Source organism: Gobio gobio, assembly GCF_949357685.1.
Source record: "Gobio gobio genome assembly, chromosome: 22".
NCBI classification, from domain to species: Eukaryota; Metazoa; Chordata; class Actinopteri; order Cypriniformes; family Gobionidae; genus Gobio; species Gobio gobio.
In genome coordinates, this window is record NC_137118.1 from 38,161,829 (window position 1) to 38,183,070 (window position 21,242).

The window sequence follows — 21,242 nt, forward strand, 5'->3', positions numbered from 1 at the left end:
CAAGAGATAGCTCGTGAGCGTCTCCCACCTGGGGTATTCTCACATATCCACGCGATTTCGCACCCATTATAGTCGAAAATGTCGAAGTCAAGGGTACAATAACACGTGAAGTAAATGCTTTCTAGACAGAAACCTCAAGCTCACTGCGCTCGGGGATCTCTCATTAACGGTACCAGACAAACTGCCCTGGCCACCGCGCGAACAACCACCTCGATAAATTCCTCGTATGGATTCACCATCATGTGAGGAACGATCGCAGACGGCTGCTCGAGGTCCGCGGACCCAGAGATTCATCATCATTCCCCGCGCGAGCCGAAGAAACGCCGGAGCGCGCTTCGGGATCACGCGGGGAAACATGCATTTGGTGAGCGAGCAAGCGAAAGGGACGGACCCGTCTCTTGCTAGTCAACAAACCCATTCGAGAGCTCCGAAAACTGGTGCGGACTGAAAATAGCCCAGACGAGCATAAAGCATTCTAACTGTAAAGGCTTGCAATGCTCGCACTCGTCTGACTCAATGCAGCGACCGCATGCTCTTCCCCAAACACACACAGCAATAAACGTGCACATCCAGTTCTATTTGAAAGAGAACATGGATATACAGCATTTTACTCTGCTGACTCGTTTCCAACTGATTAGATTTAACTACAACTCTTTCCACTAATGTTTCTTTGTAACAGAGATGAGAAAGAGAGAGAAAAATCTGCACACTGCCATGTTGAAAACTAACTCCTAACAAAGATCTCAATTTGAGTCTTGAAAGAGAGAGAGAGTTTTTTTTTTTTTTTTTTCAGAGACTTTGTAACACACCATAACACAGAGTTGGTCTGAAAACACAAAGACCTGGTTTGCTCCAGCTGAAGCTCATCTATTTATAGCCTTGTGCAGCAGGTGCGCCTATGACGTCACCGGCCGAGGCTATAAATACCTCCGGGTCAATTTCATTGACGTGTTTTCACACTATTTTCACAGCTGGTTATGTCAAAGACATTTCCCATTTGCATAAGCTTATGCAGCATTGAGTGTAGCTTTTGAAAGGGAACAAGTATTTAAGTGTGTATATGGCCTTGCCCCTGATCTGTAATCTGTCAGTTGATACAAAAATGCAGTAGTGATGGGGCAAAGACCAGCGGGAAATTGTAGAGTGGGAATTGTAGAGTTCGGAAATGCAGAACTACTATGGGTCAGTCACCCTTTTCAGTAAAAGGTTCACATCTATGGAACACCATCCATGCCTGTAGATTTAAAGTTGCAGTCAGAACTCACAGTTTTCTCTACAAAACTGAAACAATGAATGAAAACTGTTCAAAATGTGAACATTGAGTATATTAGGCTTTTCATGTTGGTTAAGTTTACTCTTTTTTTCCTGTATGTAGGATAACTTACATTTTTATGTCTGTGTCTTTGTAAAAAGTTACAAATGTAATTAGGTATGTATATACCATTGTTTCTTGTGATAAGTGTTTTTGTATGTAAAAGTCTAACCAGGGACAAAGCCTGCAAATTAGCTCTATGCTATATGCCCTATGTCCACAGCATCTGTTGTCTGTGTGTACAATGCCTAGTGTATCGTCCCTGTTAAATAAACAAATATGTAAACATATATAACAGATGCATTTACACAAAAATATTGTGAAATGTATCTCTAAATGCTTTATGTATAACAGCCTGGATATAGGCGGCTACTTTCTAAGCATCATGGAACCTCATAAATGACTTGACAGATCCATGTCCCACACAAATAGAGCTCCTCACAATCAGTACACAATTTCAACAAAGCATGATGGCTGTATGTGCCTACCTAATAGTAATACTCTAAAAACAATAAAGATAAACACCACACACACAATAATATTGCATACAATTGTGTTTTTTATTACACTGAATGATTTAATATGAATACTTTTTAGTGTTGAAGGAAATGTTTATTTATGATCAATATTTCCCTCACAATCGGGGACTGCCTTTTTTTTCTTTGAAGGATACATGCAATGCTGCCTAAGAATCTTGCTAAAAATGAGGTGTCTTAAGGCAGCATAATTAAGTAGCTTACCTTTTTGAAGTGTACCAATGATGCACTGAAATGCTGCCTCTATGGCATTTCATTAGGTTTAGTATACGTATCTGTCTGAATGTATCTGAACTCAGGAACACATTGACAAGTTGCAATTTCACAATTAGTCAGGGACTGGTGTCAAAGATCAGAGTAAAAAAAAAATCAAACCCAAAGCAATTATGAATGATCTGTAAAAATGTCCACCAGAGAGGATGCTGGCTGAAGTATTCTAAGAGTAAGAATGTGCTTAACAGACATTTTAAACCAGCGATAAAACAAAGCATAGATAAGAGGGTTCAGACCAGAGTTAACATACAAGGTCCATGTTAGAAATGTCATTATAGTCGAAGAGATTGCAGTGGTTTCTGTTAAAGAACAGATATAGAATGGAATCCCACAAAGCAGATAAACTGCCACAATGATTCCTAATGTCAGAGCAGCTTTACTCTCAGATTTTCTTCTGACTGAAACTTCCATTACACATTTTAAACCCTTCAGAGATTTTATAACTTTCGCTTGCTGTTGTGCGACATAAAATATCCTCAAATATACAGAGATGATCACTATACACGGAAATAGGAAGGAAAAGAACAAATCAGTGAATCTCCAAGCAGGAGTAATCAAAACAATACACTGACCATAACAAACATCTGGTCTGTGTAAGGTATTAAAATATCCATTACTAATTACAAAGGTTATATTGTAAATTGAACAGCAAAACCAGAAAAAACAGATGCTTATTAAAGTTCTAGTTGTGGTTATTTTCTGTGGGTACAGTAAAGGGTGACACACAGCCACATAACGATCAATAGCAATTAATACTAAATTACATAGAGATGTAGAAAGAAGCAGCCCAAGAGCAATTACAAAGAGTCCACAGTATGTGTCTCCAAAGTACCAACACGTCTCAATCAGATTTATGGCATCCACAGGCATGATAATAAGTCCAATAAGCAGGTCGGCCACAGCCAGAGAGAGAATAATCAGGTTGGTTGGAGTGTGAAGCTTCTTGAAGTGAGAGATGGAGATGATCACCAGCAGGTTCAGAAACACAGTCCATGCTGACAGCAATGAAAAAAACACATACATGATATTGTATTCATAATTGGAACGTCTTCCCTTGATACATGATGAGTTGATGGCAGGAAAGCAGTATTGAGTCTCATGATTCTCTGTCTCATAGGCCATGAGTGAGTCTCCTCCTGTTAGGAGTTTGTTCTGCTCTCCTTTCTGTCCTTTCATTTATACAGTGTCTGGATCAGACTGACCAACCCATTTACCACTCTGATAATGCATAATGATATAATTATTTAATGATATAATTTTGAAAGTCTGTGGGGTCCAAAAAACAACATTGACTTACAGTTGTTTTACAGACACACACTGATACATTTTACAAAATATCTTTCTTTTGTGAAGAAGAAAGAAATGCACACTGGTTTGGGCTGTAAACTATCCCTTTAAATAGGTAGCCTTGCAGATAATATTATTTAGGATCCTCTCACTGTCCATGACTGGGTCATCTATGTTCATGTGTTCTAGCAAAATAATCAGAGGTGTAATTTATCGCATTACATGTTCCACTAAAATTTCTGCATTTTATTCGTACATGTGACATGTATGGAGTGAATGACAGAATGAGTGTTTGGAATTGATGAATGACCAAGTGCTATCGGGATTGCAAGTGGGGGAATGGTGTGTGGGGGTTGTTTACGTGTGGGCGTATATTTATGAGTGCCAGTGCTGCCGCAACAATGAAGATGGTTATAGATTTGTGTGAACAGTCCTTAATGTATGTGTGGCAAGCAGGGCAAAGCCGTGAGAGAAAGGCGTGAGGCCATGGTGTGATTGATAATAGAGTGGTTCAGGTATCACTTTGTAGGCCAAAACGTGGAAGCGAGTTAGCATTTTAGCACTTTAGCGAGTTAGCATTTTAGTCAATGGGTTTTTTTAATGGGATTTTTTTTTTAATGTCTGTGGTGAACACAAGCTCAAGACACTTTCACATTTTATTACACAACATAAAATGCATCAGTATTACCCTACTCGTTTTTTTTTTTTTTAAGTTGTTGTGTGTAAAAAGGCGGTTGCTAACAATTGCTAAATGGAACTACAGAGGCTGTCGAGGAGGTTAAACGTCATCACGCCGAAAAGGTAAGCTCAGTCCGCTTTTACAGCCTCATTATGCTCATAATTGTTACTTAGTTACTTAGTTAATAAATTAAACTATTCTAACTCAAACGTTCTGGCAAAATGTTTTAGATAAAACTGAAAGAGTTGTGGGAAGCTTTGTGATAGTGACGTTGAAATCACGGGACCATGGTGTAGTTTGTTTATAGCCTACCTTTAGCTTTTTACTTCCGGCGACTGCATTTAGGTTTCAAAATTCATAAAAGTTGTGTCAATCTGTGATAATTATCTTGATGGACAAAATGTGCAAGTATCATAAACTTTTGTTGATCGCAGAGCTTGTTTTTTTTTGTTGCGATAATCCAAAAGCCTATGTGTTACATTTCATGTGTGTTTTTGTATTGTTTTTGGGTTTGTTTTCTCATTTTCTTCCTGTTTTCTTAGTTATTCTCGGAAGCATCATTGGACCAACACAGCTGTCTACGATAGTGTCATCACGCTATATGCAATGAGTGACGTCCGACGGAATGAATGACGTGTGACGCATAACGAGTGATGTTCGACCAATCCGCTGACGTGCCGGCATGTTAAAAGGCCCCAGGTGTCATGAATGGGCAGTAAGCAGTTTTGAGACCCCTGTTTAAATTTAGTTGTTGTTTTTGAGTTTGTTTTGTTTTGTACTATTTAGGTAGAGAGTTTTCCCCCATGTTAGTTATTTAAAGAGAGAGATTGCCCTTAATTGTATTTTGGTTTGGTGGTCAGCGTAGTTTATTAAAGGCGTTGAATACGCTTAAGATCTCGGTTTTGTTTCTACATTTTTCTTTGTGTGAGTTAGTTTAAAGGTTTGGGTTAATAATAATGGGGTTTTTGTTTTGATTATTTCATTGATTTGGGCGACTCTTGTTATTATTGCGTTCGGTTCCTTTACCTTCCTATGTGTCTTTATTATTGGTTTGTGTTACCTTTTTACAATCCCTGTAATAATAAATAATCTAAACGGCACTAATTTCGTTTGTTGGTTGTTCCTGTTCGTATCTCTCACGGAGGAGCTACCTACGGAAGCATAAAATGAGGAGCGACAACAATGAAGGACAAGAGAGGACCAGGCATTGACTTTTACATTATGTGTGTGCATCAGTCGTCCATGAGGGGCTGCCGTTTTTACTTTTGTTTTGTGTTCGTTACCCTCGCTGTTCTCGCAGTTCCTTACGGTGTGGCCGTTACATTCTTGGGTGGTCTCCACAGCCTGTGCTGTCCGCTGACCACGTCTGACAGAGCTGTGAACTTCAGCTTGTCACTCCTCGTCGACGTGTCCTGGGCACATCAGCAAACGGGTAAGAACAATGCCACAAAACACATGACACTAAACGCGAAATGATATACTGACAACATGGGGCAGACACATTAGAGAATATAAGGGGAACTGGGAAAAAGCAACAGGCGAGGGAAATCAGAAAAGCTGCAGAAACTACACTGTAAAAAACACAACTTGAAAAAAGTTGAAATGACTGATTTTGTTTTGTTGGTTCAGCAAAAATCCACACTGTAAAATTCTCGTACAACAAAAAAAAAACTTCGTACTAATTTCCCCTAGCTTTTTCTTGTTGACTCAACTTTTGTAAATAAAAGTTATACAAACTGAAATGATAATGTTTATACAAACATTATCAACTTGACATTATTTGTTTTCTGGAGAGAACTATTCTGTAACAAATCTTTTGTAGTTGAGCCAATTCAACATTTTGTGTCTATTGGAAACAGAAGTTCTTCTTAAGAATTAACAGGTTCAGATGTAGATTTTATTATTGAAAATGTTTTTTTTTTTTCATCATTTTGGTGATGAGCGTTTCCTTTAGTTTGGCAGTTTGACTCTTGGTGTTTTATGTGAGTTAGTGGTTTTAACAGTGTTTGACCAAACATAAATTGTTGCAAAGAAAGCCGTAACCAATGATCAGGTGATCTAGATAACAGCATTATAAAGGGGAGTAGTTTACTACTTTATGCCTGATTGAAAGTGATTATTTATGTATAATCTATTATATTTACCAACAAAAGTTTTATGCAGCAGACAATCATTCTGAATTGTGATTTTTAAATACATTGTGGGATTTTTTTTTAGACACACAAATGCACAGACATCAAGAATCAGCATATGAATCTCAACAATGGTGACATGTTTCATGCCACAATGCATGCTGGGAGCCATAATTTTAACACTTTGTTGGCTCCCAGCATACATTGTGGCATGAAGCATGTCACCATTGTTGAGATTCATATGCTGATTCTTGATGTCTGTGTGTGGCAAAACACATTTTTCTCCCTATAATGTATTTTAAATTCAGAATGTCTGATCTGCTGCAACAAAGTTTTGCTGGTAAAATATTGTTCAGAAATAATATTATTGATTTATTAGAGTTTATGAGGCCGACAACTTGATCATCTTGGTTTCTTTCTTAAGCTGACTCAGCTAAAAAAAAAATTATGTCACAGACAACTTATTTTCAGTTCGTATAACTGTTATTTACAAAAGTTGAGCCAACAAAAAAAAAGCTAGGGGTAATTGGTACTAAGATTTTTTTAGTTGTACAACCATTTTTTTTTTTACAGTGTAATAGACAAACACAGAGAACAGGGAGAAGCCAATGATGCACCCTGAACCATGATACAGTGTTACAGTATGCCATAGTTAAAGTAATAAAGGGGAAAAAAGGCGGAAAAAACATTTACAAACAATTACTAGATCCAGCATATGCCCACTGTGTGGGTTGATCCACTTACATATTCAAAGTTTAAAATTGTTATGGCCGCAAATCAATGTGGGACTAATGAGTTGTACCAAAAAGATTTCACAGTAGAACACTAGGGAATTTAGTGAGGCAGAACTGAAAAAAATATTTGAAAAATTACAAATATGCTTCTAGTTGTGTTTGCGCATTTAAAATGGCTTGACAATTAGTAGAAGATAGTCTGTAGAGCAAGGACTGTAAAGTAGACAACTGTAGTTCTAAGAATGGCAGTAAAAATGTTGGCAAGTATTACACTGAGATTTAGTCCAAATGAGTCTGTAATTCTTGTTTCTTCTATTAACTGCTCAATCAACCTGGATAGTAACTGTGTGTTGTAAATTAAAGAATAAACTAATAAAAAGAATAAAATAATTCATAGTGAACCGGAACTGAATCCCCCCTCCCCTCCATGCTTATGAATATAACTTGTGGGTGTGTTTAAAACCAAAGCTCAACTCTCCGGTGTAATGATGTGGCCAGGGTGCCTTTAATATAAATGAATCCACAGAACTGTCTGATTATCTTGACCAAACCAACAAGCTTGAAAATCTTCCCACCGCTACAAAATGTTTCTATGAAGAATAGTTCTTATTTTTGAGACTTTTGGTATTCCTAATACATTTTTGACATGTTTAACAGGTTGATTACAGATGGAGACAGTCAAGCAATGGACTACTGCTTTTCAAACAACAATTTGTCATGTATCAAAGAAATCAAACCTGAAGTAGAGTACCTTGTTTTGTACATTTTCATATCATTGGCATCTGTATTTACTGTGTTTCTGAATCTGCTGGTGATCATCTCCATCTCTCACTTCAAGCAGCTTCACACTCCAACCAACCTCTTCATTCTCTCTCTGGCTGTGGCCGACCTGCTTGTGGGACTGATTGTTATACCACTGATGGGGATCAGATATATCGAGTCATGTTGGTACTTTGGAGAGACATTTTGTTCTTTGTTTCCATTTATTCTTTATACTGTTGTTTCAGCATCTCTTGGTAATTTAGTTTTTATATCTATAGATCGTTACATTGCTGTGAAAGATCCTCTGCAATATTCAATAAGGGTCACCACCAACAAAGCTGTTTTTTGTATCATTTTAAACTGGCTATGTTCAAGCATATATTCGGTTATCATGTTATACGATGCTATCTTCCTTACAGAGAATCCAATTAAATGTTATGGGGACTGTATTGTTACTGTCAAATTAGAGTATGTTCTCACAGACCTCATTGTTTCTTTAGTGGCCCCTTGTTCAATAATAATATCTTTGTATGGGCAGATCTTCTGTGTAGCAAAATATCAAGCTCGGTTCATAAACTCTGTCACAAATGTCAGCAGGTCAGAAAAAAAGGCAGCAAAAACACTGGGGATTGTAATAGCAGTTTATCTTCTATGTTGGATACCATATTACATAGCCTCACTTTTTCCAGGACATGATTCAAATGAGTCAGCTATAATGAACATTGTGTGTTGGATTATGTATTTAAATTCTTGTGTAAATCCCCTCATCTATGCACTATTTTATCGATGGTTTAGAATATCAATTAAACACATTCTGTCTCTGGAAATACTCAAACCATCATCGGAATACTTAAGTCTGTTCCCAGAAGTAAATGATCACTGATAATCTGTAATGTCAAAGGCATAAAAATGAAAAACAAATAGATTTGTATGATGTATTTTGCTGGCCATGAGGTAGTTCATTTTTTGTACTGCAACATCATGAACAACACCTCTAACAACTGTTTGATAAAACTTTTAGTGACAATACACTGTAAACCTTCAGCAGATACAATTGTGTGTCAGTAAATGAATAACTAGGTGATAAATAACTGTAAAAAATGTATTGTTACTTGTCTCCTTTCCCCATGAGAATGTGAAAATACTGAGAAAATAATGTGGACTATAGCAAAAAGGTTCAGCATTCAGACTTTTCAATCTTCTGTGACAACATGACTTGGATATTAGGAAAAAGAAGATTCAGCTATGTGCAATTGGATCAAAGCAACAGAAAATGTACTACTGAGTAAATATTTATAGAAAATATTATTTATTTTAGTGTTCTGTTCAAACCTTTTGCATTTTTTAATTATATAAACATGTCAAAATGTAGAACATTTAGGGGTGTGACGAGACACTTAGCTTACGAGACATGAGGTTGGGTTCACAAGAACGAGATGAGAAGATTTTTACAAAATATATATATATTTTTTAAATCCTCAATGACAAAATTCATGACTGGAAAAATAGTCTGCAGGTGCATTTTGAAATGATTTAATTAATTATCTAGTAATGAATGCCATTTCAGTTCTACTTTCTGGGTATGAATTATCATATTCGTTGAATTCACTTTTATTTATATAGCGCTTTTTACAATGCAGATTGTTTAAAAGCAGCTTCACAGTGTTAACAGGAAAACAATGCAAAAGAATTTGATTCGGCTGTACAGCCACTCTGGAGAAAACGGTGATGTCATCCAGCTCAGTTCAATTATCATATAGTGTCAATGCGGGCAGATCAGTAATATAGTTGAATATTTAGTGTCCCCAACTAAGCAAGCCAAAAGCCAAAGGCAAAAGAGGCAACAGTGGCAAGGAACCAAAACTCCATCAGGTGACATAATGGAGAAAAAAAACCTTGGTAGAAACCATGCAGGCTCAGTCGGGGTGCCAGTTCTCCTCAGAACATTCAGAATTGTGCACCACTGTTAAAGGTTTTGCCACAAACTCAACTGACTGTCTTCTCTCCTGTATGATTTCACACGAGTCTCTTCAGCTGTAAATGTATTTTGAGCTTCCAGAACTTTTGATTAAGGCTGTGTGTGACCTCCTAATAGAACTCCTTTCCAGAAATTGAACATAAAAATAAAAACAGTATAACAAATGTAAAAAAAGAAATAAATCAATAAAAGAATAATGGCATGGCCCTACTTTACATATGATATAATAATCATGTATGGCTCCCATAATTGTACAAAGTCCTTTATTTTACCCTTGGAGATTTAAGTCAGCCTTTCCAGTCCAATGCACTCTGAAAGTTCTTTTATCCATTGTTTTATAGAAGGCGCTTCCATGCTCTTCCATTTCATAGCAATGGCTCTTCTGGCATGTAACAATCCAAAGTCCAATAGTCTAGTGTGTTTCTTTGTTTGTGAGAAACCTGTAGGATATATTCCCAGTACACAAAGTATGGCACAATGTGGTATTTTAAGATTAAACCGTTCTGACAAACAGTTTATGACATCCTTCCAGAACTTCTGTATATCAGAACATTCCCATAGACAGTGAATTAGAGTTCCTTTATAATTTTGACATTTTGTACATATATCAGGAATATTGCTAGACATGATATGATTGAGTTTTTCAGGTGTTATATAAACCCTTGTCAACCATTTATACTGTAATAATTTAAGCCGCGTGTTTATGATTTGTTTTTGCGCCTTTAAACATGCTTCAGTCCATTCAAAGTTTATACAAGATGGCGCCGCCGTGCTCGGTCGCCGTTCAGGTCGCTCCGCTAAGACTTTGCTTTTATTTATTATTCTACTCTCTTTTACTCTCTATTTTTTCCAACGGATCATCTGCTTTGATCTGTTACGACAGCAAAACACTTCTGGAATTTGGTTACCGCTACACTGACCTGTTTCAGGACACTTTCTCCAATCTTCCATCTGAGATTCGCCGGGACGCCGAGTTGAACAATGGCCACTCGAGTCGACGGCGAAGATTCAAAAAACACCGCGGGAAACGCGCTGGGATCCGCAACAGACTGAGAAAAAGAGCATTCAGTCCTCCTCTCCCGAGCATTTTGCTCGCAAATGTCCAATCCTTGGAGAATAAGATGGACGATCTTAGAGCCAGGATAAGTTTTCAACGGGACATGAGAGACTGCAACATCTATTGTCTGTCCGAAACATGGCTCACGCCAGCGGTCCCGGATACAGCCGTGACGCCGTCCGAGAACTTCTCTGTTTTTCGGATGGACAGAACAGCCGAGGCCGGGAAATCTAAAGGCGGTGGAGTGTGTTTCATGATAAACAAGAAATGGTGCGATCCTAGGAACATCTCCATTCTTTCGCGATCCTGCTCGCCTCACTTGGAACATTTAACTCTCATGTGCCGGCCTTTCTACCTACCAAGGGAGTTTTCCTCGGTCATCGCCACTGCCGTTTATATTCCACCACAGGCAGACACGGGGCTGGCTTTATCTGCCCTCCATGATGTGACCAGCGGCTTCATAAACAAACACCCCGACGCTGCTTTCATCGTCGCGGGTGATTTTAACAAAGCTAACCTAAAGAAAGTATTGCCAAACTTTCACCAGCATGTCTCCTGTCCCACACGAGGAGCAAACACACTGGATCATTGCTACTCTCCGTTTAAGAACGCCTACAAAGCTCGTTCACAGCCAGCTTTTGGCAAATCGGACCATGCCGCCATTTTCCTCACACCGGAATATAAACAAAGGCTCGTTCAAGAGCCCCCGGTGAGGAGGGAAGTCAAACGCTGGTCATCCCATTCAGAGATCACGCTACAGGCAGCTCTTGATGACGTCGACTGGGACATGTTCCGCGCGAGTTCTGAAGACGTCAGCGAGTTCACAGAAGTGGCGCTCTGCTTTATCAACACACTGACAGAGCAAGCCACACAAACAATAACTATAACGTCCTTCCCTAATCAGAAACCGTGGGTGGACAGTTCAATCCGCACTGCAGTTAACACGCGCACTATCGCGTACAATGCCGGTCTCCAAACGGGGGATATGAGGGAGTACAAAGCTTCATGTTACGCCCTCCGGCGCGCCGTTAAAGCCGCAAAACTCCGCTATAAAGACAGAGTGGAATCTCATTTCCAACTCAACGACTCCCGGCGGATGTGGCAGGGACTGAGGACTATCTGTGCTTTTGGAACTAAATCCTCTGCAGAGGTGAGAGCTGATCCGTTGCTGGTGAACGAGTTAAACTCTTTCTACGCTCGCTTTGATGGTAATCGCGGCAGCGCGACTCCGGCGAGTGACGCGTCAGAGAGAGTCCCTCAGAGCAGCAACGGTCACGTGATCTCTGTCTCGGAGGACGAGGTTCGGAGGGCACTCAAACGTGTGGATGTCAGGAAAGCTGCTGGGCCGGATGGTATTTCAGGTCGTGTTCTGCGGTCCTGTGCTGATCAGCTCGCAGGGCTCTTTACATCCATATTTAACGAGTCCCTTGCTACATCTGTTGTCCCCACCTCCTTCAAACGATCCTCCATCATCCCTGTACCTAAGATCAGTAAACCCTCTTGCCTAAATGACTATCGTCCAGTGGCTCTCACATCTTTAGTCATGAAGGTCTTTGAGAGACTCATTAAAAACAACATTTGCTCCTCCATTCCTGACACTTTGGACCCTCTTCAGTTTGCCTATCGTCCCAATAGATCGACTGAAGATGCCATCTCTCACGTCCTTCACTCCTGCCTCACTCACATCGACAGCAAAAGTGGGAACTATGTCAGGCTGCTATTTATTGACTATAGCTCAGCCTTTAACACCATAGTTCCCATTAAGCTAACACACAAACTCCTGGATCTAGGCCTGAATTCTTCTCTCTGCCTCTGGATTGAAGATTTCCTCACTGGCAGACCCCAGGCGGTGAGAGTAGGCCAGTTCACCTCCACCTCCATCACCCTGAGTGTTGGAGCTCCACAGGGCTGTGTGCTGAGTCCCCTGCTCTACTCTCTCTACACCCATGACTGTTTGTCCACACACAGCTCCACCTCGATCATCAAGTTTGCTGATGATACTGTTGTCCTGGGTCTCATCTCCAACAACAATGAGACGGCATACTTGGACGAAGTGGAGCAACTGACATCATGGTGCCAGGACAACTGTCTCTCTCTGAATGTTAACAAGACCAAAGAACTGATTGTGGACTTCAGGAAGAGACAGCATCGGTCATACTCCCCTCTCATGATCAGCGGGACACCGGTAGAGAGAGTGAGCAGCTTCAAATACCTGGGTGTGAACATCTCCGAGGATCTGACCTGGACTACACACATCCAGACACAGGTGAAAAAAGCCAGGCAAAGACTGTACCACCTGCGCCAGCTGAGGAAATTCAGGGTTTCACCAGCCATCCTGAAAACTTTCTATCGAGGGGCGATAGAAAGTGTCCTGACTCAGTGCATCACAGCGTGGTACGGGAACAGCACCAGTCACGACTGCAAAGCCCTGCAAAGAGTGGTGCGCTTATCCGAGCGCATCTCAGGCTCAGCTCTCCCGTCTCTGCAGGACATCTACACCAAACGCTGCAGAGGTAGAGCTACCAAAATCATCAGAGACATAAATCACCCTGCAAACTCTCACTTCACCCTGCTGCCATCTGGTAAGCGCTTCCGTAGCCTGATGGCAAAGACTGAAAGACTCAGGAGGAGTTTCTTCCCCCAGGCCATCAGACTCCTGAACTCAGTCACGTGACTTCACTTCACCCCCGCACACACATAAACATCCAGTTTAAACATTAACATCCACATACTGCCATTGCACTGCACTTTACTTTCCTATTGTTACTGCGTAACAACCTGTAATAAACCTTGCACATTATACTTCTTTATATATACATATATATATATTTATGTTAACCACTTATTTCTAAGTCTACAGTTTATCTCACTTATCATATCCACTTATTTTTTTATATTTTTTATATTTTTATTTTTATATTTTTATTTTTATCTTATTTCCTATTTTTATCTTTTACTTGATTTATTTATAATTCTACTTATGTTAATACTTTTTATTCTAATTTTATTCTATTTCTATTTTAATTTCTTGTAACTGTTATTTGCACTGTCCATGGAGCGGACCTGTTTACATTTCACTGCCAGTTGTATATTGTGTATATAACTGTGTATGTGACAAATAAAACTCTTGAATCTTGAATCTTGAATCTTGAATCAAATTCCTCTATTTCTTCTTGAATGTCTTTCCTCCATGCGTTTAATTTGTCTACAGCAGACTCTTTGGAGTTAGACATTATTAAATTATAATATTTTGACAATTGGCCCTTTTCACCTCTTTTTTCAATTATTTCCTCAATTAATGACAGTTTGGGAATGTACATAATATCTGTAGACCTGGAAGACATAAAACTTTTAAGCTGTGTATATTAAAAACATTTTTATTTTTGAGGGAATCTGGTGTTTATCACACAATTCTTGAAATGTAAGAAGTATTCCATCCATATACAAGTCTTTAATAGTCTGAATACCTTTAGTTTTCCATAGTTTAAATCCTCCATCTTTATATTTATTATTATTTATTGTTAGACAGTTTCTAAATGGTCTTGATGAATGGGAAGGGGTCATGTTTGCCTTCTTGTTCTTAATTACAACATTTATAAATGTTGTAAGCTATTGCATTTTGCAGAAAATCTTTATTACAACATTTATAAATGTTGTAAGCTATTGTATTTTGCAGAAAATCTTAATTACAACATTTATAAATGTTGTAAGCTATTGCATTTTGCAGAAAATCTTAATTAAATGTGTTGATTAAATGTAAACAGAGCAAATAAGATAAACTTATTTGCTCTGTTTACATAATTTACTGACACCTATTGGTTATTTACTGGTACTACTGCCTTAACAATGACACTCCTAATGGATGAGGATAATTTAATAGCATTTAATAGAGCCGTGTAATGACGTATAAATAATGAATATCAAAAAATAGTCTGATAGACTGTTTAATATACAACACAACCAATTTGTAACCAAAGACTAGGCTATGTAAAATGTGAATGAACTTTTATTAGTAACTTTGGTAAGTTTCAGATTTCAATTCATAAATAACATCGATGGAGGGGGGGCCAAAAAATGCAGCCTGCCTAGTGTAGTCCATTTATTTAATCCGGCTCTGAATGTGACGGTATACAATTTTCATGTTGCAACAGTTGCTGAAGCTTTTATCATGGTATACTATACGGTATTATCACGATATTGAAATTCGTTGCAAAAAAAGTGTTGTCATACAATAACAGGTTTAATAACTTTTTTCTTATAACAAAAAGAACTGAACATTTAAATACAATAAAGCAATACACAAATGTAAACAAATGTTTCAAACAGATTCAAATGCAAAAGAATTATAAAGAACAATAGGTAACACTTTACAATAAGGTCTCATTAGTTAATGTTAATTATACTACGGGGCCGTTGAATGCTTGAATCTGATTGGTTGATGAACGTTCTGAGGTGTGCAATTAATTTCTGGGAGACGCACAGCGAACGTAGTTCCAGGCAGCTCTTGACCGCATTACAGTTCCATATCACTTCGCATAGTTAACTGTAAGAACGGAAATTACAGGACTAAAAAAAAACACCATGACAGACGATTTTCCTAAAGTTAATTTTAATATTTACGGGAACTATAAAACGTTCAACAAATGGGCGGCAGGAGTATTAGACGGTCCAGATGAAGAACAACATAAACGGAAGCGGACATCAAAGACAGCCGGCAACAACAAAAGACATAAAATGATTAGCGAAGAACAGCAAGACATACTCGAGGGAGAAAAACACGAAGAAAACACCAAAAAAACAACAGCTTGGGCAGTTAATGTGTTTAATGACTGGCTTAAAGCCAAAAATACGTCTCTGGATGAGGTAGAGAGAGAGGGGGCATCCACTTTAAATACCCTGCTGCGAGCTTTCTATGCCACTGTCCGAAACGCATCCGGCGCAGAGTATTCAGTGTCAAGTTTTATTTCCCTTAGAGCTGGACTGAACCGCTATATATCCAAATACAACATCATTGGTCAATCGGAATTTAAGTCATCCAACGACGTATTCAGGGCCGTCCTCAAAAAGTTTCGAAAGGCTGGGAAAGACGTCAGTACTCATCATCCTCCCATCTCCACTGCTGAAATACAGCGCATTCGTCACTCTCCGTATCTGTCACCAGACACAGCAGCCGGACTGGTTTGCAAGGTCTGGTTTGACATTCAGCTGAACCTGGCGAGGAGGGGGCGTGAGGGAAATCGAGAGTTAAGACAGCATTCATTCATTATTAAAAAAGATGAAAATGGAGGTGAATTTGTTTGCTTGTCTTATAATGCAGAAACAAAAAACCACAAAAAGCCCAACGATCCCAAAAAAGACTGTTACAGAGGATTCATGTCTGCCAACACAAGTGACCCCCTTTGCCCAGTTAAAAGCTTCAAAAAGTACCTCACTAAATGCCCACCTGATGCCACATCCTTCTATCTTCATCCTCTGAAAGCGACACAGGAGGAGCTTGACAGGCGAGAGTTCTGGTATTCTCACAAACCCATGGGTGTGAACTACCTCGGAAATTTGCTTCCTTGCATCTGCGAGGCAGTGGGGTTATCCAAAAGATACACCAACCATTCATTAAGAAGCACAGCAGTTCAAATACTGTCTGAAGCAGGGCTGGAGAGCAGGCAAATCATGTCTGTCACAGGGCACAAGTGTGAAACAAGCCTGAGAAGCTACTGGGCACCTTCAGCAGAAGAAAGAAAACAATGGAGCCTGATCCTCTCAGGAAACAAAAATTCAAACGCCACAGAAAATCAAGGCCGGGACCAACAGGAAAAGACAATCTCCACTACACAGCTCCCTGCGCTTGATCTGCCATTTTCGATGTCTAATTTTACAATTAACGAAAGCGTGCAGTTTAATTTCAATAAATAAAACATGTAGGTCTAGATAAATAAAGTTGTAGCATGAATCAAAAAGTAAATATAATACAGCTGGTAGGCCTGCTGCATGATTTTTTTCCCCGTTATTATTGCAGGTACAACAAATAATATAGATATGCCTAAGGCCTTTTGTGTTTCATTCATTTTTGCAAAAAAAAAACAAGCAAAAAAACTGAAAATGCAACGATTTAATAATAATTAAATGAATATATATACATTCACAAGCTTTTCTGTCTCATTACTGCAATCACATGTGCTCGCACACATACACTACAGTTTGCACAAAAAGGTGTTTTCAGCGCTGACCTGACGATTTGATCAGTTAGCCTATAGGCCTATATAGTGTAGCAACTTAATGTCTACATTGTCTACACATGACATTTTTTCCACTATAGCGAGGTAATAACAGCGCTGTTTAGAGACGCACAGAGGTAGCCTCTCTCTCTCTCTCTCTCTCTCTCTCTCTCTCTCTCTCTCTCGCTCTCTTTCGGAACTAGCAAAAGAGCCGTTGGATGAGACGCGGAAGAAATAGTCCTACTCACAATAGCGATTTAAGTACAAAAACCGAACGAATCCCTTTATAATTTATAATCGGATCGATATCTTGAGGTATGGTAACCGTAGCATAAGCGGAATAATTGACTCTGGGCCGTTCAATTATTAGAATGATAATGCACACCCGAGGTGGTGATGCGGTCACGACGCGAAGCGGAGTGGCCGTTACACCTCGGGTGTGCATTATCATTCTAATAATTGAACGGCCAGTCGTCAATTATTCCTTACTTAATGCATTAACTAACATTAACAATGAGCAATAGCTAGATTTTAGAAGTTATTATTCTTTGTTTATGTCAGTTTATGTTAACTAATTAAACATGTGTGAAATCAGTCCAATGGGGTGACAAGACGTCAGAGGCAGGTGACGTCACGAACCAGAAAACTAAAAAGCATGACCAAACAGTGTAGTACTAGCTTCTGTGTCTTCAGCAAGCACTGTATGTGAAATTGTGTCATATTTATTGTTGTCTGTCTACCAACATTGTTTTGATTTAAAAGTCATGGTGAGCAAACCAGTTTAGACCGCGTATTCAGCACCAGTTTAGACCGTCTGAGACATTAAAACGAGGTCATCCTAATCATCCCCATATATATATATATATATATATATATATATATATATATATATATATATATATATATATATATATATATATATATATATATTAGGGGTGTAACGGTACACGTATTCGTACCAAACCTAATCAGTACGGGGCTTTCGGTTCGGTGTACGCATGTACCAAACGGTTTCCGAATGAAATCTTTAACAGTTAACAGTAGGCTTGTTTTAAGCGTATAGTTTTTGTGCGCAAAAAAATCAAAATAACACCTTTATCCAGCTTGTTATTGTCTTCCGTGTGTGCCTCCACGACGCATGCGCGAGAATATGACGTAGCTCCAGCGTTCGGGAATCCATGAAATGCACACTTTAACTCCATTTTGAGAACTATGTCACGGGGTGACAAAAACCGAACGGGACTAAGATCCTGGTGAATGCAGTTATTCAGGATTTTCCAGTGAACATTCGTTCTATGCACTGTGAATCTGTTGCCATGGCAGCGGGGCTGATTGCCTGAGTGACAGCAGGTGTGGGGCAATTACAGAGAACGCTGTGAGAGGGACACATATTCAGATGGGGCTTTAAAAAACAGAGAGAAAACAGACTGTGGGGTGGATCTTCGCCCGTATGATGCTGTGTTTGTCAGCGGGTTGTTCTTTTTATTGAGGCTGGGCTGTGGAGTGGGGAAGATTGAAGCTGTGGAAGAGAAAGGAAGGAGTGAAGGATTTGTCAGCAAAGACTTGAGGAATATCGTCAGCAGTGAGAAAGACGCAAGTGATGAGTATCGGATCCGTTGTTTATATGCACTAACACTGAAGTGGTGTGGAGAGTTTGGAAAATGTGTGGCATGAGCGAACTATTACACCGAGTGAATTAATGATCTGTCTCTAACTTCTGTCCTCTCCTTGCCGAATGTGAAGATCTCTGCACCGTTCATCTGCTTCCCCGGAGCGAAGTCAAGCCCTGATCGAGGACGAGATCCGATCTGGTGGGAGAAAAGACCGGTGGGTGAGTGCTGGCCCGAATGCACGGTGTACGAGTGGAATTGCAGTGCCTGAAGTGACGATTCCCACGGTTTGTGCTGTGAAGTGAACTTGGTGTGTGGAGAAGTAATAGAAGTCTGCCGTGCACTCTCCTCCTACAGTCTTCCACCCGCTGTCTCTAACGAAGGGTTTTGATAAAGCAACCGCCCAACTTCCTGCTTTGAGAAGACCTGGCCCCGTTAATGCTGAGTGCTTCATATATCATGTACTGTTGAAACTGTGCTGTGTCTGTTCCAGTTCTCTGCCGAAGTGAGCGTCCCGCTCAAAGCGCCCTTCCCGCCTGGTGGTCCCCACACGCCCCTATTGGAAGCCTTTACCCTGTTCAAAAGAAGAGAAGGTATATCAGTTGAGAAGCTCATGTACTGTTGAACCGTTGAAACGGTGCTGTGTCTGTTCCAGTGCTCAGCCGAAGTGAGCGTCCCGCTCAAAGCGCCCTTCCCGCCTGGTGGTCTCCACACGCCCCTATTGGAAGCCTTTATCCTGTTCAGAAGAAGAGAAGGTATATCAGTGGGAAAGCTTCACATACTGTTGAACCGTTGAGACCTTGTTGTACTGTTCCAGAGCTCAGCGGAAGTGGAGCGTTTCGCCCCAAAGTGTCCTCCCCGCCTGATGGTCCCCACACGCCCTTATTGGAACCCTTTACCCTGTTCAGAAGAAGAAGAGAGGTAATTCAGTTGAATGTTCCATATATTGTTGGACAGTTAAACCTTGCTGTATCGTTCCAGTGGCTCGCTTGCCCCCACATCTGAGTACCTCCCTCCGGAGTAACCCCAGTGACTCGCTTCGCCTCCGCATCTGCATACTTACCTGGTTCCAGTCTGAATGGGGTTCGTATGACCACGACCTCCCCTCTTGGATCCCGTAGAGGAGTACTTACCCAGTGACCTACCTGGACGGCGCGGGGATTCCCCCCCTGATTCTCCTTCGACGGGCCTCCGGTCCGCCACGATCGTTCCTCCCCTCCTGTCCCAGGAGGTCTAGAGACTCTTGAACTGTCCTGGCGGCAAGAAGAAGATTTTAATTAGGACTTATCCAATTCATCGATCTTTTAATATAATAAATAAACTGTATTTTATTCCCTTGTCTGTCTGGTCCTTGACACGTTCCTCGAGGTGGTTCCCGGGTTTTTCAGGGGTGGGTGCAGTCTGGCTTGGCCCGACCTGTGACAACTACGCTGAGACCTAAAGCACGATCAATGTAGGATCCAACAGCTTAAACACGCGCGTCTTCCTCTGCTTGTAAACAAATCCCTTCTGGCTCATGTGTCCGAGTGCCGGATCTGTCGCGTCGTGGAGGCACACATGGAAGACAATAACAAGCTGGATAAAGGTGTTATTTTGATTTTTTTTTTTGCGCACAAAAACTATTGTCGTCGCATCGTAAAATTATTGTAGAGCCACTGTGGTGAGATGGACTTTGTAACGACGTTTTAAGTGCCATTTATGGGTCTTGGGAGTATTAATGTACTGAATGCCAATGGAGGCCTTTATCAGCCATCAGCTTTCAACAAAAATATCTTCATTTGTGTTCCGAATATGAACGGAGGTCTTACGGGTGTCGAACGACATGAGGGTGAGTAATTAATGACAGAATTTTCATTTTTGGGTGAACTAACCCTTTAATATTAATGTGCAATAAGGGCTCCCTATATAGTTAACAGCAATATCTTCAAAAAACTTTTAGTTATAATTTAATTCATTTAAGGACAGACACTTTTTATTTTCAGTAAACCACTGTTTATTAAAAATAAATATTTTTTTTTTTTTGTAAAACTGCTGTAGTGAACCCGTACCGAACCGTGACTTCAAAACCGAGATACGTACCGAACCTTCAGTTTTGTGTACCATTACACCCCTAATATATAAATATATATATATATATATATATATATATATATATATATATATATATATAGTATATATATATACAAGATAGGCTTCATCACTCTGTCTCCTCTACACCAATCAGCTGGTGTGTGGTGGGCGTTCTGGCACAATATGGCTGACGTCGCATCATCCAGGTGGATGCTGCACATTGGTGATGTTTGAGGAGATTCCCCCCTTCTATGTAAAGCGCTTTGAGTGCCTAGAAAAGCGCTATATAAATGTAACAAATTATTATTATTATTCATCCCTGCCCACATTTCATTATGGATAGGGATACACATGATCTTTGTCTTGTTTGTTTGGGAGCGGAGCGGAGCACGCACAGTCAGCATTCGAGGGTGCTGGCTGTGCACACTGTGAGCAGCTTCCACTGAGAACACTCTTTGAGTCTTTGAGGAGGGCACCAAGGCTAGCATTCCCCACTGTTCGGGCCCCGCTGCTGCCGAGGCACAGTGGCGATCTAGATCATGGATCTTCCATTTTCTTCAAGTTGTATCCTTCAAATACAGTGGTATTTTTCATAATTTT

General features: G+C 40.0%; 2 protein-coding genes across 2 annotated transcripts in view; one reads left to right on the forward strand and one right to left on the reverse strand.

Annotated features, from left to right (window-relative positions):
* LOC307118620 (trace amine-associated receptor 13c-like) overlaps nucleotides 1-3,297 on the reverse strand; it is a gene marked incomplete at both ends in the record, with an annotated part of 186,017 nt that extends 182,720 nt beyond the window's left edge. The window contains one exon of the mRNA XM_079804306.1: nucleotides 3,255-3,297. Coding sequence (XP_079660432.1) covers nucleotides 3,255-3,297 — 43 coding nt within the window. The remainder of the gene's footprint in view (nucleotides 1-3,254) is intronic.
* Nucleotides 3,298-7,599: 4,302 nt separating this feature from the next.
* Nucleotides 7,600-8,598, forward strand: LOC307118414 (trace amine-associated receptor 6-like; the record flags this gene model as incomplete). The annotated part of the gene is made up of 1 exon (XM_079804023.1): nucleotides 7,600-8,598. The coding sequence occupies one exon, from the start codon at nucleotides 7,600-7,602 to the stop codon at nucleotides 8,596-8,598; it is 999 nt and encodes a 332-aa protein (XP_079660149.1).
* Between the last annotated feature and the right edge of the window lie 12,644 nt (nucleotides 8,599-21,242).